We start from the raw sequence: 27,156 nt of genomic DNA, 5'->3' as shown, positions 1-27,156 counted from the left end.
TTCTATTCTCTTTTGTATAATGCACCCCTACTTTATTTAATGCACTGCTCTTTTTCATTGCATTCTCTTTTATTCATTTGTACACTTCTCTTCTTCTATTTCGTTCCCGCGACTGAGTAAGTCATTCCCCCGAGTTAGTATGTCGTGGGAACGAGATAGAAAAAATAGTAGTGCATTTAAAAAAAGACGAGTGTATGTCGGCTACCGTATATAACCTCCACTTTCCACTACGACAGTTAAACATGTTATAGTTTATTGTGGGAGCTGATTTCTGCCATGTAATTATGGCGTGTTGGTGGGTTCAGATATCGCAAACACGTGAACACGCGAAAATGACAAAAATGGTGACAAATGTCATGCCTGTGGAATTAGCGCCCTTATAATCGTTCTGAAGGGTATATTTGTTGTTTTTTTGGTGTTGACGCTTGGGCGGGTTTAAAGGTCGCCAACACGACACGCGCCAGAAAGACGAAGATGCCCGCCATAACGACAACGAACGAAAATTTCATTATTGTCGTATTGGCTCCTTTTTGTCGTTATGGCAGGTATATTTGTTGTTCTTTCGCGTTGGCGAGTTTTAGACTTTCTTCAAGCTGCCTACGCTCAAAAGCTGTCATATTTATCTAATATTTAATCTAAATTAGTTTCTTGTTTCATGTGGTTTTGCGTTGTCTGGGTAGCCAGCGTAAATAAATCCTACCTCACTGTTTCACACTTACTGCGAAAAGTCACGGCCTCGACTTGCTTTCAAACAGTTGCCACATGCAAGTCGGCCTGATATACGTTTAAGGGTCAAAAGACTCAATAACGCGCATTACAGTTCATATATCGTTTAATCATTCTTCATCATTCAACATCAATTCAAACAACGTTTGCGTTTACGATTACGATTAAGATTGCGGTTATCTGAAATAAACAATATTATACAAAAAAATAACAAAAGGAAAAGAAACACATACCATGCTTGATCTTGACACATGTAAATGAACAATTAATATCAATTACGCATTCTGAAAATAAACTTAACTTCCATTCATACAAAATAAGGTTTACTTATAAATATGAATACACCTCTAGGAGACTTCAACAAAATGACCAATAATCCATAAAAAAAAAGTACATTGTAACTTATTTGTAAAATAAGCTCAATACAATACTGAAAACAAGACACACACACACACAAATACAAATTAAATTTACTGAACAATGCCAAGTTCCCCAAAAACGTACACAAATTCAAACAATACGACCCACCTGTTTCAGTGCCTTTTCCAAACTGATGCTTTGGGCGATTTCTAAAAGAACGTTCAGCAAAAATTTACATACATTAATTAATATTCATAATGGTAAACCAATAAAAATATAGAATATAGCCATATCAACCGGTCTAAATATATATATTATCAAATTTGGAGTTCCGGAAATGCAATGACCATATTCGGAGTGTCGAAACTTCAAAGAATTGATAAGTATTAGATGTGACATAACAATTAAAGTATATGGGTGGTCGACCCTCCCAGTCCCGCAACACTGTTATTGTTTAATCATCATTCTGCTATTTTGAACAATGGTGCTAGTCTGCAACACTCACTGGTACGGTGACCACACACTCAACACGCATGCTCCAGACGATCACATTGATCTGTTCACCGGAGAACATATGAGTCGCGTTCTGATAAAACTGGGCATAATGCATGTGAGTAAAGTATCGTCCCAGATTAGCCTGTGCAGTACGCACAGGCTTATCAGGGACGACACTTTCCGCTTTTCTGACATTTTTCGTTTAAATGAAGTATATTCTTAGCAAAAATCCAGTTTAGGCGGAGAGTGTCGACCCTGATTAGCCTGTGCGGACGGCACAGGCTAATCTGGGACGACACTTTACGCACATGCATTATGCCCAGTTTTCTCAGAACGCGACTCATATGTTTAGTGTGAGTTTATGGGATTGCTTTGTGACGTTTTCAACAGCATTTCAGTAATTTAATTGCGGTCGGTTAACCAACCCACACTTTTCCTGGGCAGTCTGGTTTACTACAACTATTCGCACATACTTTGCAACTGCACTACTTGCATAAGAGTTTGGAATGGGGATAATGGCCGGTAAAAGGATTTAAAGTAGACGTAGACATAATCGTCACACGAGTAATGTGCCGGTCCGGCAATTGAACCCGCGATCTCCGGATTCGTGGTCCAGCGCTCTACATACGTTCCTGTAGAAAGATAATCTAAAAAACGAAAGTGCCCACGCATTTCTTTTCAACTGCTAATGTATTTAATTTACAATACATGCTTATTATGTATTGATTCATACGTTGATGTTAATTCATGACATTTAGGTAAATACTCTTTGACGGACATGCGTATTAAAAAGTACAACGTTATGAAGCTTTGAGGGGAGATAAGCACAGTTTCAACGGTTGATAATTTTATTAAACAGTTTTAATTTTAATGAATCCTCCCTCCTGTACTTTCTCTTATATATGTAGAAACATAAACACAAACTTAACAACAATACATTGCTAAATAACAAGTTATTAAAATTTTGGGATTCCCCTTCTATTATAAAAATACAAAGGTAATATAAGTAGTTAAAGAAGTGGCAGAACTATGAGCGTTTTAATCATGTGAAATGTGCATTACTAGAAGAAAAGTACTATTTCCCTGTACATTTTGTATTGTTCACATTATAAACAGTGAATATAATACATTTTTTTTTAAATTAATAACACAAAGAAGCGTTCCTATCAAAATTCTTAACTGCTTGCACATTCGACTGGATAAAACAATCAAGTTTTGTGTTTGTTTCCTGTGAACAATTAACACATCATGTGTACTTGAGCGTTACTTTCCGTTTCCGTTGATCACTTCCTGAGAACGGATATCGAGGGTCGCCCAAACTGTAACTATAAAATTATCATATGACACTGATAATTGCGTGTTTTGCCAATTTCAATTATCTATTGAATACTAGCATATTAACTACTGAACGGCCCATTCTTGTTCAGTTGAAAGTAAACCGTTTATGAAATATTTTCCGTATCAAATATGCAAAAAATTTAAGATGGATACGAGTTTAACATTAATGGTAAGGGAATATGTAATACTATTTATTTGAGTAGTTGCGTTACTATTATTTTGCTCTTTTACAATGTGTTGATGGAGCATTTGTTCAACTCGTTTAAATAAATGAATTTGTTCGTATTGAATATAGGTCTCCAATCTCAACGTTTTTTTGGCATAATTTTATAAATAATGTAATGTTATGAAATAAATAAGTCAACGCCTGTCAGCAATAAATAGTATCATTGATCTAATATTTTGTATTAATATGGGAGGATACGTTGATGCTTATGCTGACAAATGATGATGGTGATCAGTATAATCATCGTCGTTAACAGCATATTATAATATATAGCAATTACATAGTTCTCACTGTTGCTGTTGCTGCTATTGTTGTCGTCATTAATACACATAAAAGCATCATTAAATAATATTTTATTCAGATTCTTAACATACACAAAATACAACTGCTAGTATTGATTTATTACAACGTTAATTTCAGCAAAACACGTGCCATTCTACTCGGGGTAAAAAATGGCAGAAAGAACGAATGACCGGAAAAGAAGTTGGGGCATACAAGATTGGGAGAACGTCTGGCGAAGGGTGGTACCTCAATAGTGTATGCCGCATTGTGTGACAAAACTGCTGTCACTTGTAAATTCACAGACGGAAAGTTCTGCCCGGCACTCATTAAAGAATACGAAATACTTCGGGAGTTGGAACACAAAAACATTGTGAAGGTCTTTGATAGCATATCCTGCAACCGGGTGGTTGCTATGGCGATGGAACACGTGTCACGTGACGATCTCCATGACTACATATCTCACAACTGGCCCGTGCACACTGATACGCGCCGCAGATACGCCGGAGACATCCTGTCAGCCGTCAGCTATATCCACGATATGGGAATCGCTCACTGTGACCTTAAATTGGAGAACATGCTTATTGACTCTAATGGCACGCTGAAAATCATTGACTTCGGATCGTCTCTTAGGGTTGCCCAAGCCACCTACGAAGATTTCGCTTACATCGCGACTACTCCGGAATACCTTCCACCGGAAATCGTCTGCGCAACCGCCGGTGAGGGTTACGACATCCGGGCAATCGACGAATGGAGCGTCGGTGTTGTTCTGTTCATTCTGCTAACCGGAAGGTTCCCGTTTGGCGAGGTAGATCCCCATAGGATCGCCAAATATATACAAAAGATCCGCGGCGCCAAGTCGCTCCAGTTACGACAGAGCGAAGAGATGTATTTGTACTTTGAAAAGGACTATCTCGAGGCGACGCGGGGTCTCCTCTGCTTCGACCCCGAAGCTCGCTTTCCCGTGAGCAAGGCTCTCCAAATTGGTTTCACGAAAAATTCCAGCGCTTTCAGTTTGGAGGACATTGAGAATGAAATCGACAAGGAATTCGGATCCATTTTTGACGACTTGTAGATGCGCGAAAATACGAAGACAGAAAAAATAATAAATACAAGCAGTGGGTGGAGTTCGTTGTGGTCAATCTGCAAGTTTGATGTACTTCATGTGATATTAAATTCTATGGTGCCTGATGGATGTTTAATCAGATATAAAATAATTTATGTTACTTGTATATTTATATATAAACCTTTTGGAAAGTTTTAATATTTCGTTATATGACATGCCTGTCTTTTTGTGTTTCTAGTCGTGCGAAGTATTTTTTTAATTATTATTTGAATGTTAACGAAACATTAAACGCAATATGTTTTACATCACGTAAATATTTGAATGCGGTGCATGTGTTGCTTTTGAAATGTGACTCAAGGCTACATCATGATCAGACATTGTTTTGATAGCGTTACTGAAATGTATATGTGCCGCGTTATGGGAAAACTAGGCATAATGCATGTGCGCTAAGTGTCGTCCCAGATTAGCCTGTGCAGTCCACACAGGCTAATCAGGGACGACACTTTCCGCTTTTATTGTAATTTTTGTTTAAAGGAATGTCCCATTCTTTTCGAAAATCTTGTTGAGATGGAAAGTGTCATCCCTGATTAGCCTGTGCGAACTGCACTGGCTAATCTGGGACGACACTTTACGCACATCCATTATGACCAGTTTTCTCAGAGCACGACTCATAAACATAACGCTTATGTGGTATTTGTTATATTGTTGTAATGGGTCAAACTTTGTAAATCTAAATATTTTTAAGTACATGGTAAAAAAACGACAAAATTCAACTTGTTTGAAATGTCGGTGTTACGTTTGTTGATGAACCCATACCGCTTAAATATATATTGCAAATGTTATAACGTAAATATATTTTAAGTAAACGATGTATTTGCTTATCATTACTCGAGTTTATTACGTACTTTTTTAAGTCATCGGCTCACTAGATTATTCAGATAACGCATATGAGTGACTAATTAATAATTGCGGAAATGACAACATCAACGGCATTTCACTTAGTAATACTATGATAACAACAAAGCCATGCCAAAGTTGCTTATATTGCACATGGCAAACAGAACTAAAATCATTACAGAATTTCAAATACTAGTTCGCGATATAATGCTACGCTGAGTTGCTTACATATCGTTAACATAAGATTCTGCCTAAAATTCGCTTTACGTTCATTCTTCTTCGCGATAATTATACGACTTATATATGACACCGTCAGTCATTTTAACCCATTTATGCCTAATGGAATCTCACATCCTTCTAAATTGGATCAATGTATCTCCAAAATTAGGGATGTCTAGTATATTTATTTCCATATTTAGAATATGTCTTACAAAAATTCCTCATCATGCGGCGTCTAATCAGGGTCTGCGCTGTTTGCCAAGGCCTTTTTTCTAGACGCTAGGCATAAATGGGTTAACACAGTTTGTTTATATAGTCATAGGAAGCACTATAACAACGAATGCAAACTTGTAAACTAAAAATGTTAGTAAACAACAATTGCAAACATGAACATACATCTCCTTATCCCTTTGTCTACACATGGTTCGTTGGAGATTTGTTTTTGATAAGAAATGTCTTTACATATAAGCCGTGCTCTGTTAAAACGGGGTTTAATGCATGTGCGTAAAGTGTCGTCCCAGATAAGCCTGTGCAGTCCTCACATGCTAATCAGGGACAACACTTTCCGCCTAAACTGGATCTTTGCTTAGAAGAAAGTATCATAAACACGGAAATTGTCGTCCCTGATTAGTCTGTGAAGACTGCTCAGGCTAATCTGGGACGACACTTCACGCACATGCATTTAACCCCCTTTTCATAGAGAACGGCTCATATATATACAGCCTGCCTAATATGCGTTAACAAGGCTCGTGTACGAGGTTCTAGAGATTTAACAAGACGTTAAAGCCACACAACTTATTTGGCATAGTAAATTTAAGTATAAACAAGAAACATATTTTATATATGCCAATTAGAATATATATCTGGTGGTTAAAAGGTAGAAATCCGTCTTTTTGCGCTTTAAAACTTAAAAATAATGAAATTCGTTTGTCGAAATGGACATGTACGTCTAGAAGTCCTACTTTCGGTTTTAAAAGCGGTACCGTTTGAAAAATAATAAATTACTTTCTAACTAGGCTATAGATTTAATTTTATCTATGCCAATTAGAATATATCTGGTGGTTACAAGGTAGAAATCCGTTTTTTTGCGCTTTAAAACTTTAAAATAATCGCGTTTGTCGAAATGGACGTATACGTATAGAAATCCTACTTTCGGTTTTAAAAGCGTTACCGTTTGAAAAATAATAAATAACTTGCTTACTAGGCTATAGATTTAATGACAATTTTGCACACTTTTCAAATTGCATCTTTATGTATTGATTAACATGTATTTCATTTCAAGATCAGAGGCAAAGCGTGTGGCTTTAATATAATTATAAACAATTACCGAGTTAAATCATTTGCTTGAAAACCTGCAAGTAGCAGAATTCAATTCGCCTACGTTTGCAATCCTCACACCGAACCATCGTTACTTTTTTGTCTTGGACTTCCAGTCACAAGATGCAATACCATTATTTCAAACGAAAAGTGATTGAACCGCATGCGTTTTACATAATTATACATTTTAGGCCTTAATTAATAAATTTCCCCACTGACAGGTCATTACGTAATGGAGTAGCGTTCAATATGATAACGATAGAGGTCATGTGTATTTAGAGATAAAAACACATTTAAAGGGATCTTTTCACGGTTTGGTGAATTGACAAAATTGAAAAAAGTTGTTTCAGATTTGCAAATTTTCGTTTTAGTTATGATATTTGTGAGGAAACAGTATTACTGAACATTTACATGGTCCAATATAGCCATTATATGTATCTTTTGACGATTTGAAAACCTAAAAAATATAAAGCGTTGCAACGCGAAACGATTGAATAATTTGGAGAGTTTTGTTGTTGTCGTTTAAATTTACGAAACTACGAAGAATGCTTATATACTGTATACAATTCTTTCTGTGTGTATACACGGCGGAATAGCCGAGTGGGCTTTGCGTTTTTACTTCAGACTAGCTCCAGGATTCCGGGGGTCACTGGTTCAAGCCCTGGAACCGGCTACCATTCTTTCCTTTTTTAAATTTTATTCTTGATTTTTTTACTGGAGCTTTAAAGATCTCATGTTTAAATTTATCAATATAAAGCATTTAATGACAAACTTCAAAATATGCCAAAATCTGTGAAAAGGCTCCTTTAAAATTCAACTGGCATGTTGAAAAACGTGATGGTTATGTATGGGAAGGATATAACACGCGGGGCCATTTCGTAACCCACTGATAACTATTCCGTTACGTAAATAAATATCACGGGGACAAACACGTTCCCTAACGTGTCATCGGCTATATATGACCCCAGCAGCTTTGTGGAGTCTAACAAATTCCGACGGAACGTTAAATCTAACATTCTTACGAGTCATAAATCAAGGTAAGACATTTTAATTGTTTAAGAATCTCACTTTCAGCCTAGTTATCTTTTATGTAGGTAGGTTTTAATACTACATGTATACTGAAACGAAACATTGCATAATTGTTAAATGCAATAAATAGTAATAAATTGTAAAACACATTTTCACGCTGCCATTTTCTTTGAGATGAGTTTATCGAATGCAAAACATTATGCTTAAGTATTGTATTAAATTTTATTCACCATTGTCCAATAAAATATATAATACAAAAACAAGACATGTATTTTGCGTTCTGTTTTCAACTTAATATTTATTATTGTGCCTATATATTACATTCAAATACTATTGTTTTAAAGTAGTGTTTCCTTGGGTTCTTTAGTACGATCATCCACTTGAAACGTAAACACCCAATATATCTGCTCCTTAAACGTGTATTTTATATTGAATATCGTAATTCCCAGGTGGCGAGTAATCGGTTTCAAAAAGTATCCTTCTGTTAATAATTAAGAGTAAATGTAAAACAATCCAACAAATCCTAAAGTTTGCACATACCTCAGTATTTTATATTATTTCTAGTAAACCCAATCATGCTTGCCCTTGGAGCATTTTTCGCTGTTATCGGGGTAGCGCAATCAGCCGGAGGAATCCTGTTAGATGCATCCATTCCTCGTGTTACTCCGTGGTTTTGTCACGACCAAGGGTGCCCCAGATATACCGTGAAGTCTTCGAACGACGTAAGTAATATATACCGTGATTACCCCCCCCCCTTTTTGCGTTGTTAGTGGTAACGCAATTCAAGTTGTTTAATAGTATACATGTCATTATATCAAAGTTTTGTCTCTAAAGACTTTGCATTGTAAATATGACCTAATTATTTATTTATTTGTTTATTAACGTATACAAAATTTGCTGAAAATGTGTGTTTCAGAAATTTGAAATTCGCAACTACGAGCCGTCTGTCTGGGTGGCCACAAATTTGACAGTCATGACATACACGAGAGCTGAAAGCACCATGATGTTTTACAAACTGTTTGGTTACATTGCAGGCAACAATTCATTACGTAAGTGTTCTTAAATGCCGGAATTAAAATGCAATCATATATATCAGTTATTTTCTTTACACTGCACATAAAAAATAGCGTTACATTAAGAATTAAAAGTTAAAAACTACATGCACCAGCATTACTGGTGTGTGCATTTTTCATCATGTGTTTTAACTAAGATGGAAGAACCATGCGTATTAGGGGTATTCCACTAGGACCCGATTCCCCACGATTTGTCCCGATTTCCAATATTTTGAGGTCGGGGACATTCGTAACTCAATCGGCGAAGGTCCTAACTCATTCGTAGCTAGTCGCGGGCGAGTCGTGAGCTCCCAAAAATCGCGGACAGTTTTTAAACGTGTTTAAAATTTGTCCAAGACCTCCAAGACTGAATTTAATCGCAGTTGACTCGTAACGGTGTCGTAGTGCGTTCTTGGGCGTCGTTATGGAATCTTAGGTAATTCGTGACTCAATCGGGGCATCGGTGATCACGTGATCTGTCTACGAATCATTAACGACTTTGTCAAGACTCTCAAGAGTTCACCCCGATTGAGTTGCGAGCCCGCTAAGATTATCGCGATTTAGTTACGAAACAGTTACGATTTTGTAAAGATGGATAAAGAAATAATATATTTCCATCATGTTTTGTTGTCGGATAACCCACAGTAACGAGTATAGATGCGTAGGAATTAAATCACGAATGCGGAGCACGAGTGATTTGATAACACGAATCTATACTCCTTACTGTGGGTTTTTCGACAACAAGCCATCATAGAAAAATATTATTTCTATTCTTACACGATTCTGATTGATTTGCTTCAAGCTTTTGGACGTGAACTATATTTTTCAATTCTCCGCCCTTCTTAGTACAAAGTTCCCTATTTAGTGACGTCATTGAATTGTACAAACATAAAAAATTTGACGTCGTTTTCATTCATAAATATTTTGCAAATTACATCACTTTCATTGAGAAATACACTCATATAAACTAAATGACGTCACATGTGTTAATTCTTCTGAAAAGCTGTTATGCTTTATATGTTTTCTTAATTACGTTTCTTAACAAACAAATTCTTAGCAGGCGTGGTCATGCCACTTATCACCAAATATACAATTTGTTGTTTCATTACATTTATATACGTGCTACATTTTTTACATTTCTTTAAGAGCGGGATTTAAGCACGTGCATTTTACTGCAATATTTTCTTTATTTATTCGGAACTATTTTCGAAACATTAAGCTTCGCCCATAATTTATTGCAGAATAACCCACACTTTATTTCCTTCTTTGTCTATAGAAAACAAGTCGCGTGCCGTGTTAGAATCAATATCAGTAGATATTGGCGCCGAATTCATGGGTGCGTTCGGTGAGGTCCTAGCTTAGTCGTGACCGATCTGCATCGTTCGTAGTACAGTCGCAGTAGATTCTTACACATCGTAGTGAAGTCGCGACCCTATTCGCAAGACTTCAACCGAGCCCAACGATTCGTCGTAACTCAATTGTACCACTGTCGTAACTGAATCGCAGACTGTCATGAGTCTTCCCGATTCAATAAAAGTGAGAAATCGTAGCGAATCGTGGGCTTGTTTTCGTAGTGAAATAGGGTCATATAATAAGCATAAGCACACGTGTATGCTAGAATTTAGAATTATATATACATTTTAAATTGTATATGAAAACACGATTTTCATGTACATCTTGATAAAATAAACGTGTGTATTTGAAAATAGAAGTGTTAAGCCGTTTAAACCAAATAAATGTCACACAACTTATATTTTAATAGTTCAATCGTTTGCAGATATGAAAATCGCAATGACGGCACCAGTTCTTACGGAAGTGTATCACGGTCAAGGTCCGGACTGTGAAAGCAACTTCACTATGCGCTTTATGGTGCCCTTTGAACTTCAAGCCAACCCACCCGCCCCCTTGGACCCGACGGTGTTCATTGATAGACAGCCCGCCATAACAATGGCAGTCAGGTAGGAGGTGATTGATTGGACATCAATTGTAGCGTACTTAATAATCATATGTGAATGCATGCGTGTTTTTTATGTGGATCAGGCTTTGTCCGCTCCATTTTGGAATTACGCCACACTGAAATTTTGGGAATTTCGCGTCGTGAAAACCCCCATTTTGGGAAACAAATTATTCGCAAAATTTGCTCAATTGGGAAAAATTATCGCATGTAAATAGTGTTTCTTATATTTCAAAGAAGCCGTTAACTGGTAAATAATGACTATTTTGATTATTAAAATTTTACAAAGTATTATGAACATGTGAGATAAGTGCAGGTTTTTTAATCTGAATTTGGGGAAAAGGCCTGGCCTTTTTTGAGGTGAAAAAAATCGTGCGAAGCGCCGGATTTTGAGGAAAATATGGAAAGTCTTAAATAATCATTAACATATTTTACAGTTTTTAAAACAAATTCAAGAAATAAATTATTATTATTATTTTTTTTTTGGAATTGGGATTTTTTTTTTTTCAATTGGGAAAAAACCAACCAGATTTGCATTGGGAATGGGGTCGAATTTCGGACCCATGGCATAGGGCGGAAAAAGCCTGTGAATGCATTCGTGGTTTATATTTTAGATGAGTAAAAATGGACATCTATTTAAAATGCCTAAAACAATATAAAAAAACAAAATGAAATAAAACAATTGCTCACAAAAGCATGAAATATATATAATTATATATTATGCCAATACAATAATATGCTTAAGAGGATCGTTATCTGTCGAATCTGATTGCACCGTCGTTTGTTAATTTCACAAACAATGGATATAATCTCAGTAACTGAACAATTTAGTCATCCCATTCGAACACAAACTCTCCACATAAATAACATAATAAACACGATAACAATAATGAAAAGATCACATAGAGTACATGATTGCTTACAAATGTGAATAGTTAAGTTTCATCTGACAAAGTTGTACGAAAACACAATTATAGTGAAAACGCATCAATTAATCTGACTGCAATCAAAAACAAAAATGAAAGAGTACGACTTTATCTCTTTGCTTGTCGGTGAATGCTCATGAAATAACTTGTAAGTCAATTGCTGTTATCAAAAATGCTATTGAGGTAATGTTTTATGTATACTCACAGGCAATACGGCGGCTTCAGCACAGACGAATTGAAAATGGAAAATCTCGTAGAACTCACGGAGGCACTTGACAATGCGACTATACCTTATCTTGGCAACATGTTCTTTACCGCGGGATACGATGGCCCGTACGCCTTCAAGAACCGACACAACGAAATCTGGGTTGTACCAATGTGAACGGGAAATATTTTGAGGCGCATATGAAGGGAGTATGTGTGTGACATATTTAGAGCATCGGCTTGCTGTATAGAGCGCTGCAAAATATTACGTGCCAGTGGAACTTATTTGCGTTAAGTTAGTAAAACAACGAAACTTACCTTTGACAGTCGTTTAACATACGCAACATTTTATCTGGTTGTTTTATTTACGACCGGACGATAACGTAAATATAAATATCTATATGAACGTCTGTTCAAAATATATCAGCCAAGGGAGACTACTGATACACTGTTTTGTTTTCAAGTTGTTTGTAACATTTAATTCATGCGACGTGTCATTTGATTCCATCGAGATTTAGGTTCGAAAAAGACTAAAAAACAATGTATCTTTAATATAAAGTTGAGATCTGCTTTCATTTATATGTGTTCCTCAGATGTGTTTGCACAATCACAAATACGTTATCGGTGGCTAACGGTCGGGATTTTTTGTTACATTTACTTCTTTTGAAAATGTTCTATGCTTGTACTGGTGTTTTGCATTAAACTGGAAGTAATTGAATCGTTTTGCTATTTACAATTCTTGTTGAAGCATTTTCATCTCGTTACATACTGTGTATATTTATGTAAATAGCTGCAAATATTGTTAAATAAATGAATATTTTTAATCTTGCGATTGTAGTTATTTATAGACATACATGTATTTGAAAACGTTCTTAAAGGAATCTTTTCACGCTTTGGTAAATTGACAAAATTGAAAAAAGTTGTTTCAGATTCGTAAGTTTTCGTTTTAGTTATGATATTTGTGAGGAAACAGTAATACTGAACATTAACCATGCTCTAATTTAGCCATTATATGCATCTTTTGACGATTTTAAAACCTAAAAATTATAAAGCGTTGCAACGCGAAACGATTGAATAATTTGGAGAGTTCTGTTTTTGTCGTTAAATTTTGTGAAACTACGAAGATTGCTTATATAAGGTATAAAATACGTCAAGACTGTGTACTCGGCGGAATAGGTCAGTAGGCTAAAGCGTTTTTACTTCAGGACTCTGGCAGGACTCCAGGGGTCACTGGTTCGAAACCTGCTCCGGGCAATGTTCTTTTCCTTTTTATAATTTTTTTCTTGATTTTTTACTGGAGCTTTTATGATCCAATGTTTACATTTATCAATATAGAGCATTTAATGAATAAGTTTAAAAAATGCCAAAATCTGTGAAAAGGCACCTTTAAATGAACAGTATAATAATCGCTCGAGATTTTGTTCGATGTCCATGTAAATGTGTTAATCGATTACCGGTACAGTCTATTGTCTAGATTACAAGATAACTAATAAAAGACTTGTCCGCGCGTTTAAGTGATATAATGCGCATCTAACTGTATATGCTATGTATATGCTATGTTTATAGGTGTCTATCGCAACCGTTGTTTATTTTTGGTGTTTTCACATCACATACACTTATATTTGTTAATGCAGCATCATCATACTTAAACAAAATCCCGGAAAGAGAAAAATAATGCATTTGCCATTTGAATATCAACCGTACTTTCGATTTGACAACTGACGACAGAAATGATTCGATGTAGAATGTGAATCTAAATTAAGTTTTAGTGCAGATTCGTTCATTCGACACACGAACACTAACTCCGATCCTAAAAAAAGACAGTCCCGCTCGGTTTAGAGGACTGTACAGTCATGTAAAATATCGAATATAATATATATTTTAATAAACAACTGGTGGCAAGATGAGTTGCAGATAATTGGTCAGTTACCACATTTTAACTAACTCTTTTGACCTGTTAATTCTTTTCAGCTCAATTCAACATGTATTGTAATCCATAGCGACACATCAATGCTTTTTTTTAAATATTAAAATATAAAAGTTAACTTGAAATTCCGATATAAAATTGGGGATTTTGTAAAAAAAATGACAATAATTAATTTTAATGACCAATTTTATTAGCAAATAAAAAAACAATAATTTACTAACAGTCGTTGATGCAGCTCTAAGTAATACTGACCCTGAATTCCACCGGATAAAAGCTTAATGATTTTCTTTAATTGATTACTGATTGATCTTCGTTGATCAGTTAAATTAATAATCAGCAATAATAAAAGCATAGCTCCCGATACACCTGATTTTATTAAATGATTCTCCAGCCTAGTCTACCTTCATCCTATAACACACAATTTTTGGAATAAATATCTATTTTTCAGACTAGAAAGCATTTGATATGTACATGACACTTTTTTCGTCCATAGTGTTAGCTATGACTATGACGTTTACTTTAGGCAACCTTAGCACTAGTAGGCCTAAGTAAGTAAGTAAGTAACCTTAGCCCTAGTAGCCAGCGCCTTTTAAGATACTGTGCTGTTGTTGTTTTTTACTTAACTGAATAGTTAATGGTTATTTTCCTTAAAAAATCTAAAGAAAATGTGTGAAGTGTACATAACATCCCCGACAATGTTTTACTTATCTTGCGTGACAATCTTTAAATGGTGTCATACAATAGGGTACAATTGTCCCTATGGGCAGAAACCATGCACGGCTCCACCCCAGGAAACCAGATACCTTGCGGGTCGTGTAATACCATAGGGGACAGTGCTGTGCATTTTGGCATGAACTTACATAGAGTAAGTAAATTGGCAAAAAATAAATTTTTCAAAGTCCAGTTTGAAACAACTGTGTATTAACATTGATAACAAAGTATTGGCCTACAGGTAGAAAAAATCCTAACAAATTTTCTTTAAAAAAATGAGCGAAGTGTGGCTCTCTGAAGTAGAGGATCGGGCAAAACGGGCCATGTTCAGGAATTTAGGGGAGAAAAAAACTGCTTTAATTTGCAAGCAACTACCATTATTAAAGGATTTATACAAACTTTCACATGTCTGCCATAACCTCTCAGCAGGGTTTTTCCAGAAAAATATTTATTGTGGAGAAATTTGCGTTATTTCCAAATTTGGAGTTGTTATGTATATATACACTACAGTAGTGGGGGACATTTTGTTTTTGCCCTGTCTGTTGGTTGGTTGGTCTGTTGGTTGGTTTTAGCCATATTTAACATTTGCAATAACTTTTGCAATATTGAAGATGGAGCTGCACATTTTTAGTGGTGAAAGGTCAAGGTCATCCTTCAAGGTCAGAGGTCAAATATATGTGACCCAAATCGCTTATTTTATGAATACTTTTGCAATATTGAAGATAGCAACTTGATATTTGGCATGCATGTGTATCTCATGGAGCTGCACATTTTGAGTGGTGAAAGGTCACGGTCATCCTTCAAGGTCAAATATATGGGTCAAAATTGCTCATGTAATGTCACTTCTGCAATATTGAAGCTAGCAATTTTATATTTGAAATGCATGTGTATCTCATGGAGCTGCACATTTTGATTGGTGAAGGGTCAAGGTCATCCTTCAAGGTCAGACGTCATATAGGGGGACATTGTGTTTCACAAACACATCTTGTTTAATTAATGATTTCTAGTTAAATGATGCCAGTGATTTTATGATGCTGTTTTGAATATTTTATCATTGTTTTAATAAATTTGTTGAGTCATTTGTCCCTTTTATTTATTTTATCATGATTGAAAACAACTTTCTTTGATCATTGATATCAATATTTTAGTAACAGACTTACCACAAAGAAGCAAGTAAGAAACCATACATTGAGAAGTGAATGACGTTTTTGTGTGGGTTTTTTTGGGGGGCAAAATTATCAAACTAGATATCAATTATATGCAACACTTACAGAGATTGATGAAAATCAGATCAATACTGATTGCATTAGAGTCTGGACAACATGTTGAATGTTAACAATACACCAAGTAATACTTTGACATACTTTTTAAGCATATATAACCTTCATTCGAATTTGACCTATATAAACTAGCTGCAATTCCTAAATAAGATTGGGGAAGATCGGATGAATATTATTCGAATTAGAGCCGAACAACATGCCGAATGCTGAAAATGCATTAAGTGACCATATTACCAAGTATCTGACACTACATGACCCATCTTCCAAATTGACCTATATATCATCCAAATTCAACTTCTGACAAAGATTGGTTAAGATCAGATGAATACTGTTTAACATAACATGTTCCTTTTTTCCAAACGGGCATATAGAAATCAAATAAAACAACAAATAATAAAGTTAATGATCTATTTATTGGCTGCTACTATACTACCTCCAAAACCAGTACCAACAAGAATACGTCTCAGACATAACATCCAACAACATGAGTGCATTATGTAGAATGCGTATAAACATGTGGTGAACAAAAATAAGAAGTCCATGCTTAATTTATGATTGGTTTTCTTTTTATTATTTATTTTAATAAAATGGTAGTCTATATTTTCCTTCTCAAGTACAGCCAAATTTAAAGCTGTCAAAATTCAATGATGTTTACTTGTAAAATTCAACAAATGTCAATAAATAATTCAAAAATAGTCTGATTGTAAATCCTTTACAATATGCACAGCAGATATTAATGATAATCTAATTTGTAAAAGTTAGGTGGTGCATACAAGAATGTGAAACCAACCCACGAATGGACTTAATAATTAAAGTGCACATCAATGAAAAATGCCCCATGGTTTAAAATAACAAGAGTAATTGACAAAAGACAAATAGAAAAATTCTTAATAGTAACATTAAATACAGGTACAATCAAGACAAAAAACTTTGAAGAAACATTCTATATGATTAACAGCAATATTTTAGAAATATAAAAGTGAACACTGAATACATTTACAATTATAGTGTAACAATAAAAAATAACTTTCAACTGATACCAATAGAAGCAGAAATCTACATCAAAGCTACCGCCTTACACTAATGCAGTGATGTCCATAAGGCAATTTAAACAATTCGCTAAATTAAACATGACAGCATCTTGAGTGGCTATAGTGAACATTAATTTTAAATGTGCATTATCATAATTTAGCTTTGATTTATTAATTTTACCTTGAGTCAAGGTCATTCAAAATTCAAGGTCATATTCAACTAAGTGAAAAAAGGGCAATTATTCTTACAAAATGCTTGATACAGTTGTCTGCTTATGTTTACAGGTTGGGGTCATGTTGGTAAAAAAGTATGCAAAATATGAAAGCAATATGTCAAGGGACATAGAAAATATTTGAAGTGGTACGCAAACTTTAACATTCCAACGCTCAAGCAGATGCAAACACCAGGGTGAGTAGGATAGGCTATAGCTCAACTACATGTATATATATTTCATATATAATAGTTGAGCTAAAAAGTCAAACTAAAACAAACAAGAAATATCTTTAAAAAAGATATACGGCGTTGATTGTGGTCGATGTTTATGAACGATCAAAAGTTATCTCTATGAGATAAAAAGTAGCGGATGCCTTTTTTCTGCGCAGTTCTTAGCTACATCATAAGCAAATCAATTACGGGGTGTTGCGCCAGATTTCGTGGCTTATTTTGCTTTATGTGATATTATTACTCAGATATCTATATTTACAGAATAGAAAAACACAAGAAACATGAAAATAAACGAGTGCATATAGGTCAGCCGGCAATACTCGAATCTTATTTAATTGCATAATTATAGTATAGTGAATTATTGTGCTCATGCTTAATAACTGGTCTAAATGGATAAATATTTCTAATTAATTTTATCAAAATTGGTCCTTATCATGCAAATGTTGAAAACATATTAAAAATCGATGATTGACATACCACAATAATATCGCCGAATATCTGTATTTAGTATCTTTCTGATCAAAACAGACTTCAAGTGCACAAAGTTTACGAGACGGCGTTTATATAAAGATTTCTGCAACTGACCGCAAACTGACCTTGATACCTTGCGGATTGGAATGCAATGCATTTAAGTTAGGTAACAATTCTGCTGCTGAAACGACGGCTTGTTAACGCCAACTGTACACGACCAAGGCAACAGCTGTGCCTAAAATATTGATATATCGACAAAGCGACTAAACGAACTATTTACTCCATCAGACAAAAATAGCATAGATTCCAATTTTTTCCTTCAATGAAAAGATCGCAACCCCTTCTGCGAACTCCGGTGATGAACTGTATATACCCCCGGTAAACTCTGACTTTCACAAATTGACCCGAAACCTCGCGGGTTGAAATGCAATGCAAGTAAGTACTAAATATGAGAATATAGCCTTTAGTATAAACGCTTTTGCGCTGGTAATTCTCTGAAAATAAAAGGTGAACGCACAAACTGTATTTATGTCGAAAATTGATTGTAAAACTGTTCTATCTATTGAGCCTTTTCATTAGAGATAAAATTGTTTCATGCAGTAAAACAGTGTTACAAAGACGCGGATATGTTTCCAATGTTCTGGTGTTATACTCAAATCAGCCAATGGAATAAATGAAGTGTATTCATTCGTACCTAGCCGCGGGAAATTTTATTTGAATATTATTGGACACTTACAAAGGTCAAGTCAGGGTGAAAAGCTGGCTTAATACAGCTTACGCCGAAAAATGTTGTGATTTCAGTCGATAAAATGTTCTGACCAAGATGTATGCTAATTGGGCTATAAATGTGGCTTCTAGAGCTTTAACAAGCTTTTTTCTTCAATTTGATCTGGTGACCTAGTTTTTGACCCGAAGTCACCCAGTTTCAAACTTGACCGAGAGTTCACTCATACAAATCTTCTGACCAAGATTTATGGTTATTGAAAATAAATGTGGCTTCTAGACGGTTAACATTCGTGTAATGTGCATTGTTTATAATCCATGCATATACTTTTGACATTTAAGAATGTAAAACAAGCCATACAAATATCGCACAATTCATAAATAATCTGCAATATTTGCTTTCCGAGTTAATTCACGTTAGGCATATAGCCGTGTAAAGTATAAGATGGTAAAATAGCACCACACTGGAATTCGGAACGTCCCATTTTGTACACGGGTATTATCCACTTTTTTATCTGTTGTGTTATGGAATGTTTTCCATTCTTTGTGTATTTATATATTAAATTATTTTCTTGTACAATAAAGGCATTTACCATAGACAAATAAAAATTGTGCAAGTTTAAACATAATTATGTTTGTATGCAAATGCAACCGAGTTTACCAACGGCTATTATTTGACAAACTGCTCCGATTCATTTTAACAGCAGTAATGTAGAGTACATGACGTAGCGTGTGACGAAGAAGAAAGTTTATTGAGTTCGTACACCCATTTGAATATATAGTGATAGGATGGCATAAGGGTCTTGATTTAACTATGCTAAAATATTTATTAAAGACCCTAGATGCAAAATCGTCAATTATTGAGTTAAATGGATTATTAGATGGATTTTAAAGGATAATTAAAGGTAAGATACTAGTTCGAACCTGTTTTGCTTTTTGTTTGTACTTTTCAGTCTTTTTGTCGTTTCCTGTTCTCGGGGAAATGATTTTAACATGGGCGCCATTGATGCATCGGATCACACACGGCATACCCATATCATTATAAAAAACACGTTCTGCGCGTCCTTAAATTCGTCGTCCGAAGTCGGAAAACGTATTGCCCTGTTCATTAAGTCAAATAAAGTGTCAGTCGCTGCAATTGTCTGTTTACTCGTCGAAATTGTCAAGGTCGTCGATGGTGTACATGAAGATCTATGTTGACATCGACATCATTTTGTCAGGAGGCAATCGCCGCCATATTGGATTTTGATAATTTTCTTTCGAAAATATTTTTTTTTTTAGTAAAGTAAAATCTTCTTTTCGCGGTCGTAATGTGTCACAATTCGCATACTGCGTAAAATTGAATCGAGGCATATGGTGATATTTTTACTTGTTTTACAGTTTGTGTGTGAATTTTTTTAAGACTATTTTTCGTACCAGAACAAATACATTTATATCACAACGCATGGTTACATTCGTTAGATTTTAAGCGCTTTTAAGACTGAATTAAAATTATTGTTAAGGTTATTAGATCTGTTTATGTTAAATGTCACGTTGAAAAAAAATCAAATGGGATAAATAGAATACTAGGATTAGCGTTGAATACAGAGAGGTTTATGTTGCTCGGCTCGAACACCGAAAGCGCTCGCCAAGGCTCGCGCTCCCGGCGTTCTAAGCCTCGCAACATAAACTGCTCTGTATTCAACGCTAACCTAGTATTCTCTATATCATTACTTGAGTTTATTACGTACTTTTACAAGTCACCGGCTCATTATAACGCATATGAGTGACTAATTCATAATTGCGGAAATGACAAAATCAACGGCATTTTACTTAGTAATACTATGATAACAACAAAGCCATGCCAAAGTTGCTTACATTGTGCATTGCAAACAAGTAAGTAAACACATTACATGATTTCACATACTATTTAACGCTATAATGCTACGCTGAGCTGGTTTACATAGTTCCGGCCTAAATGTAACATTCGTTTTTCGCTCAGTCTTCTACGCGATAATTATACGACTTGTATATGATACCGCCAGTCATTTTAACAAAGTTTGTTTATTTCATCATATGAAGTACTTAAACAACAAAAACAAACTTTTAAACTAAAAATGTTAGCCAACAACAATTGCAAACATGAACATACATCTTCTTATCCATTTGTCTACACATGGTTCGTTGGTGACTTGTTTGTCACGAGTCTTTACATATGTGCGTAAAGTGTCGTCCCAGATTAGCCTGTGCTGTCCGCACAAGCTAATCAGGGACAACAATTTCTGCCTAAACTGGATATTTGCTTAGAAGATATTTTCTTTAAACAGAAAGTATCAAACAAGCGGAATGCACAGGCTAATATGGGACGACACTTCACGCACATGCATTAAACCCCCTTTTCATAGAGAACGGCTCATATACATACAGCCTGCCTGATATGCGATAACAAGGCTCGTGTACGAGGTTCTAGAGATTTAACAAGACGTTAAAGTGGCCTTTTTACACTGACCCCTGGAATCCTGGAATAAAAAGTCTGCCATTTAGACCACTCGACCATCCGTGCTCATGATATAAAAGATGTATTTTATACTTGATATAAGCAATCCTAGTAGTTTCACAAAATATAACGACAACAACAGAACTCTCAAAATTATTAAATCGTTTCGCGTTGGAACGCTTTATAATTTTCAGGTTTTTAAATCGTCAAAATATGCATATAGTGGCTATTTTAGAGCATGGTAAATGTTCAATATTACTATTTCCTCACAAAAATCATAACTAAAACGAAAATTTGCGAATCCGAAACTTTTTTTTAAATTTTGTCAATTTACCAAAACGTGAAAAGGCCCCTTTAATATGATGATAAACAATTACCGAGTTAGATCATTTGCTTGAACACCTGCAAGTACATGTTGCCTACGTTTACAGTCCTCTCACCGAACCATCGTTACTTCGTTGCCTTGGACTTCCAGTCACAAGATGCAATGCCATTATTTCAAACGAAAAGTGAAGATCATCGAACCCCATGCGTTTATATATTATTATACATTTTAGGCCTTAATTATTAAATGTCCCCAGTGACAGGTCTTGACCTCATGGAGTAGCGTTCAATAACATTGCGATAGAGGTCATGTGTATTTAGAGATAAAAACAAAATAAATTTCAACTGGCATGTTGAACAACGTGAGGGTTTTATGTGGGCCTGATAGAAAATGCGTAGCTTGCAACGATATTTCCGTTTCGTAACCCACTGATAGCCATTCCGTTACGTAAATGAATATCACGAGGACGATCACGTTCCCTAAAGTATCATCGGCTATATATGACCCCAGCAGCTTTGAGGAATCTAACAACTCCCGACGGAACGTTAAATCTAACATTCTTACGAGTCATAAATCAAGGTAAGACATTTTAATTGTTTAAGAATCTCTCTTTCAGCCTAGTTAACTTTTATGTAAGTACGTTTTAATACTGCATGTATACTTAAACGAAACATGGCATGATTGTTAAGTGCAATAAATAGTAATAAACTGTTTAATCGTAAAACACATTTTCACGCTGCCATTTTCTTTGAGATGAGTTAATCGAATGCAATCAAACACTACGCTTAAGTTTTGTGTTCTCCATTGTTCAATGGCCGATAAGATATATGATACCAAAACAAAACATGTCTATTGCGTTAACTGTTTTTAACTTAATATTTATTATTGTGACTATATATTACATTCAAATACTATTGTTAAAAACTAATGATTCCTTGGGTTCTTTAGTTACGATAACCCACTTGAAAAGTAAACGCCCAATATATCTGCTTCTTAATCTTGTAATTTATATTGAATATCGTAATTCCCATGTGGCGATTAATCGGTTTCAAAAAGTATACTTCTGTTAATAATTAAGAGTAAATGTAAAACAATCCAACAAATACTAAAGATTGAACATACCTCAGTAGTTTATATTATTTCTAGAAAACCCAATCATGCTTGCCCTTGGAACCTTTCTCGCTGTTATCGGGGTAGCACAATCAGCCGGAGGAATCCTGCTAGATGCATCCATTCCTCGTGTTGCTCCGTGGTTTTGTCACGACCTCGAGTGCCCCAGATATAACGTGAAGTCTTCGAACGACGTAAGTAATATATACCGTAATTAACTCACACATTTTTGCGGTGTTAGTGGTAACGCAATTCAAGTTGTTCAATATTGTAGACGTCATTATTTCAAAGTTTTGTCTCTAAAGACTTTGCATTGTGAATATGACCTGATTATTTATTTATTTATTTATTAACGTTTAAAAATTTGCTGAAAATGTGTGTTTCAGAAATTTGAAATTCGCAACTACGAGCCGTCTGTCTGGGTGGCCACAAATTTGACAGCAATGACATACACGAGAGCTGAAAACACCATGATGTTTTTCAAACTGTTCGGCTACATTGCAGGCAACAATTCATTACGTAAGTGTTCTTAAATTCCTTAATAAAAATGCAATCATATTTATCAGTTATTTTCTTTACACTGGACATAAAAAATAGCGTTACATTAAGAACAAGACTATTGCCAAGCAATATATGTCCCCTACCGGCTCCACCATTGTCAGAAATTCCACTATTGTCAGATTTGTTTTATGTGTTGCCATAGCAACCATAATTTTTGACGTAATAACAAAATGAAATGACGTGCATAATATCCATATTGCCAGCTATCCATGTTTAAAGTTTCATGAAAAAAATATGAAGAACTTATAAAGTTATCGCAGGATCCACACAACTACCATTTTCAGCAGTATTTCTAGTCTATTTGCTGCCATAGCAACTAAAATTTTCGACGTAAGAACAAACTGAAATAACGTGCATAATCTCCATATTGCCATCTATCCATGTTTCAAGTTTCATGAACAAATATGAAGAACTTTTAAAGTTATCGCATGATCCAGAAAAGTGTCACAGACAGACTGACTGACAGACTGACAGACTGAGCGCATACCATAAGTCCTCTCCGGTGAAACCGGTAGGGGACAATTAAAATTTAAAACTACATGCACCAGCATTACTGGTGTATGCATTTGGCATCATGTGTTTTAACTAAGTAGGTAGGAACCATGCGTATATCAAGCAAAAGCGCACGGGTATACTTGAATTTTGTATACATTTTAAACTGCATATGAAAATACGATTTTCATATAGATCTTGATTAAATAAACGTGTATATATAACGGTAGACGTGTTAAGACGTTAAAACCTAAAAAAATGTCATTCAGCTTGTATTTTAATAGCTTAATCATTTGCAGATATGAAAATCGCAATGACGGCACCAGTTCTTACGGAAGTGTATCACGGTCAAGGTCCGGACTGTGAAAGCAACTTCACTATGCGCTTTATGGTCCCCTTTGCCCTTCAAGCCAACCCACCCGCCCCCTTGGACCCTACGGTTTTCATTGATAGACAGCCCGCCATAACAGTGGCAGTCAGGTAGGAGGTGATTGATTGGACATCAATTATAGCGTACTTAATTATCATGCGTGTTTTTTATGTGAATGCATGCGTTGTTTATATTTGAGATTAGTGGAAATGGACAACTATTCAAAATGCCTTCAACAAGAGAAAATACAGTCTAAAAATTAAAATAATTGCACATACAAACATGAAATATACATAATTATATATTATGTCAATACATTAATATGCCTTAGAGGATCGTTATCCGTCGAATCTGATTGCGCCGTCGTTTGTTAATTTCGCAAGCAATGGATAATGATCTCTGTAACTGGACAATTTGATCATCACATTCGTACACAAACTCTCTACAATAGCATGATAAACACGATAACAATGTTGAAAAGATCACCTAAGAGTATATGATTGCTTACACATGTGAATAAAGCCACACAACTTATTTGGCATAGTACATTTAAGTATAAATAAGAAACATATTTTATCTATGCCAATTAGAATATATCTAGTGGTTACAAGGTAGAAATCCGTCTTTTTTGCGCTTAACAACTTAAAAATAATCGTGTTTGTCGAAATGGACGTATACGTATATAAATCCTACTTTCGGTTTTAAAAGCGGTACCGTTTGAAAAATAATAAATTACTTGCTAACTAGGCTATAGATTTAATGACAATTTTGCACACTTTCAAATTGCATCTATATGTATTGATTAACATGTATTTCATTTCAAGGTCAGAGTTTTAATTATTCACAGTGTGTGGCTTTTCATCTGGACAAACTGTTAGGAAACACAATTATAGTGAAAACGCATCATTTAATCTGACTGCAATGTAAACCAAAAATGAAAGAGTGCGACTTTGTCTTTTTGCTTGTCGGTAAATGGTCTTGAAATAACTTGCGAGTCAATTGCTGCTATAAACATGTTATTGAGTTAATGTTTTTATGTATACTCACAGGCAATACGGCGGCTTCAGCACAGATGAATTGAAAATGGAAAATCTCGTAGAACTAACGGAGGCACTTGACAATGCGACTATACCTTATGTTGGCAACATGTTCCTTACCGCGGGATACGATGGCCCGTACTCTTTCAAGAACCGACACAACGAAATCTGGGTTGTACCAATGTGAACGGAAAATATTTTGAGGCGCTTATATGTGCCTCAAAATATATATGAAGGGAATATGTGTGTGACATATTTAGAACATCGGCTTGCTCTATAGAGCTGAAAAATATTACGTGCCAATGGAACTTATTTGCGTTAAGTTAGTAAAACAACGAAACGTACTTTTAACAAACATTCGTTTAACATACGCAATATTTTATCTGCTTGTATTATTTACGGCGAGATAATAACGTAAATATAGATATATAATTGAACGACTGCTCAAAATATATCAGCCAAGGGAGACTACAGATACACTTTATTGTTTTCAAGTTGTTTGTAACATTTATTTCATGGGACATGTCATTTGACTGCATCGAATTTTGGGTTCGACAAAGATTTGAAAACAATGTCTCTTTCATACAAAGTTGAGATCTGCTTTCATTTATATGTGTTCCTCAGATGTGTTTGCATAATCACAAATACGTTAACGGTGGTCAACGGTCGTGATATTGTGTTACATGTACTTCTTTTGAGAATGGTCGATGCTTGTACTGATGTTTTGCATTCAACTGTATTAAGTAATTGAATCGTGTTACTTTACACAATTATCTTTGTAGCATTTTCGTCTCGTTACATTATGTGTATATTTATGTAAATAGTTGCAAACATTGTTAAATAAATGAATGTTTTTAATCTTGCGATTATAGTTATTTATATACATATTTGTAAACATTCTTAAATGAGCTGTTTAAAAATCGATCGAGCTTTAAATCAATGTTCATGTTTAGTCGTTTGTAGATTACAGTCTATTAACTAGATTACACGATAACTAATAAAAGGCTTGTCCGCGCGTTTACCGTCCACGCTTTGCAAGATATATGCGTCGTGTTCTGAGAAAACTGGGCATAATGCATGTCCGTAAAGCGTCGTCCCAGATTAGCCCGTGCAGTCCGCACAGGCTAATCGGGGACGACACTTTCCGCCTAAATTTGACTTTTGCTAAAAAGAGATTTCATTTACACAAAAAAAGTCATAAACGCGGATTTTAAAATTTTATTAATGATTGTTTTTCCTGGAGCTTTTTAGATCCAATGTTTACATTTATCAATATAAAGCATTTAATTACACACTTCAAAACATGCCAAAATCTGTGAAAAGGCTCCTTTAATGGTGTCATACAATAAGGCACAATTAACCCAATAGGCGGAAAACATACACAGCTCAGCCTTCAATCTTATATAAAATGGAAACGAGTCTTTTTGGAATGTAATTGAGAAAGCTTTTGATTGACTTAAACCCTAAAATGAATCATGAACCCCATGTATTGGTTCTTGGTCCGGGAAACGTACTCGAGAGCGTTTCAGTAAGCCTGAGGCTTTCGATGCAATCGGGCTCAAATAAATAGGTTTAAACTAAAATGAATAAAAGGTATTCCTTGATGTTAAAAAGAAGCCAAAAACTGATGTTATTATTCTGAGGACTTATATGCATGTAGACCATTAAACAAGGTCCAAACTGATTATATGCAAGTGATCTTCACTATTTCAGTTTTGTGGAGCAAACTGAACACCAGATTCGAAGGAGATAGAAATGAAGTGCTTGTATATTATTTATATTTCACGTAATCTGTGTTGCATTTATCAGTATTACTTATGAAATCTAGAATGCCTTCTTGATTGGACTCGTTTACTCTGCCGTTTGCAAAAACACAAGCCTGGTAAATCAAACAAATTAATATATACATTAATGTTGTCGTTGAATGTATGATTTGGATATAGTGTTCCTATCACGTAACAAAAAATGTCAATACACGCTTATAAAGTCTTACATATAAAAATAAATTCAAGTGTTACGTTCAATAACGTGACGATTATGTATGGATGTGAAAGACGTTATTCAGCAGAACATAAACATCGTTTCATAACCAACTGATAACTCTAAATT

At 35.1% G+C, this 27,156-nt stretch overlaps 2 protein-coding genes across 4 annotated transcripts; both read left to right on the top strand.

Moving 5' to 3' along the window:
- The first annotated feature begins 2,949 nt into the window (after positions 1 to 2,949).
- On the top strand, positions 2,950 to 5,356 carry LOC127879495 (uncharacterized). Its single transcript, XM_052426349.1, has 2 exons — positions 2,950 to 3,088; positions 3,566 to 5,356. Exon 2 carries the CDS (start codon positions 3,840 to 3,842, stop codon positions 4,497 to 4,499), a length of 660 nt encoding a protein of 219 aa, XP_052282309.1. The 5' UTR covers positions 2,950 to 3,088; positions 3,566 to 3,839; the 3' UTR covers positions 4,500 to 5,356.
- A 2,382-nt stretch (positions 5,357 to 7,738) lies between these two features.
- LOC127878982 (heme-binding protein 2-like) lies at positions 7,739 to 25,905 on the top strand. 3 transcript variants are annotated; one of them, XM_052425565.1, is made up of 5 exons: positions 7,739 to 7,960; positions 22,624 to 22,781; positions 22,974 to 23,106; positions 23,940 to 24,120; positions 25,060 to 25,905. In XM_052425565.1, the coding sequence occupies exons 1-5, from the start codon at positions 7,882 to 7,884 to the stop codon at positions 25,232 to 25,234; spliced, it is 726 nt and encodes a 241-aa protein (XP_052281525.1). In that variant the 5' UTR covers positions 7,739 to 7,881; the 3' UTR covers positions 25,235 to 25,905. The 3 variants fall into 3 exon arrangements, with proteins under 3 accessions (XP_052281525.1, XP_052281523.1, XP_052281524.1); XM_052425563.1 differs by lacking the exons at positions 22,624 to 22,781; positions 22,974 to 23,106; positions 23,940 to 24,120; positions 25,060 to 25,905 and adding exons at positions 8,517 to 8,674; positions 8,869 to 9,001; positions 10,782 to 10,962; positions 12,092 to 12,912 and having other exon boundaries at positions 7,773 to 7,960; XM_052425564.1 differs by lacking the exon at positions 7,739 to 7,960 and adding an exon at positions 21,840 to 22,056.
- The last annotated feature ends 1,251 nt before the right edge of the window (positions 25,906 to 27,156 follow it).

This window comes from Dreissena polymorpha, chromosome 4 (assembly GCF_020536995.1).
Source record: "Dreissena polymorpha isolate Duluth1 chromosome 4, UMN_Dpol_1.0, whole genome shotgun sequence".
Lineage (NCBI taxonomy): Eukaryota > Metazoa > Mollusca > Bivalvia > Myida > Dreissenidae > Dreissena > Dreissena polymorpha.
The sequence above is the reverse complement of the archived record's forward strand: the minus strand, read 5'-3'. Positions and strand labels throughout refer to the sequence as shown.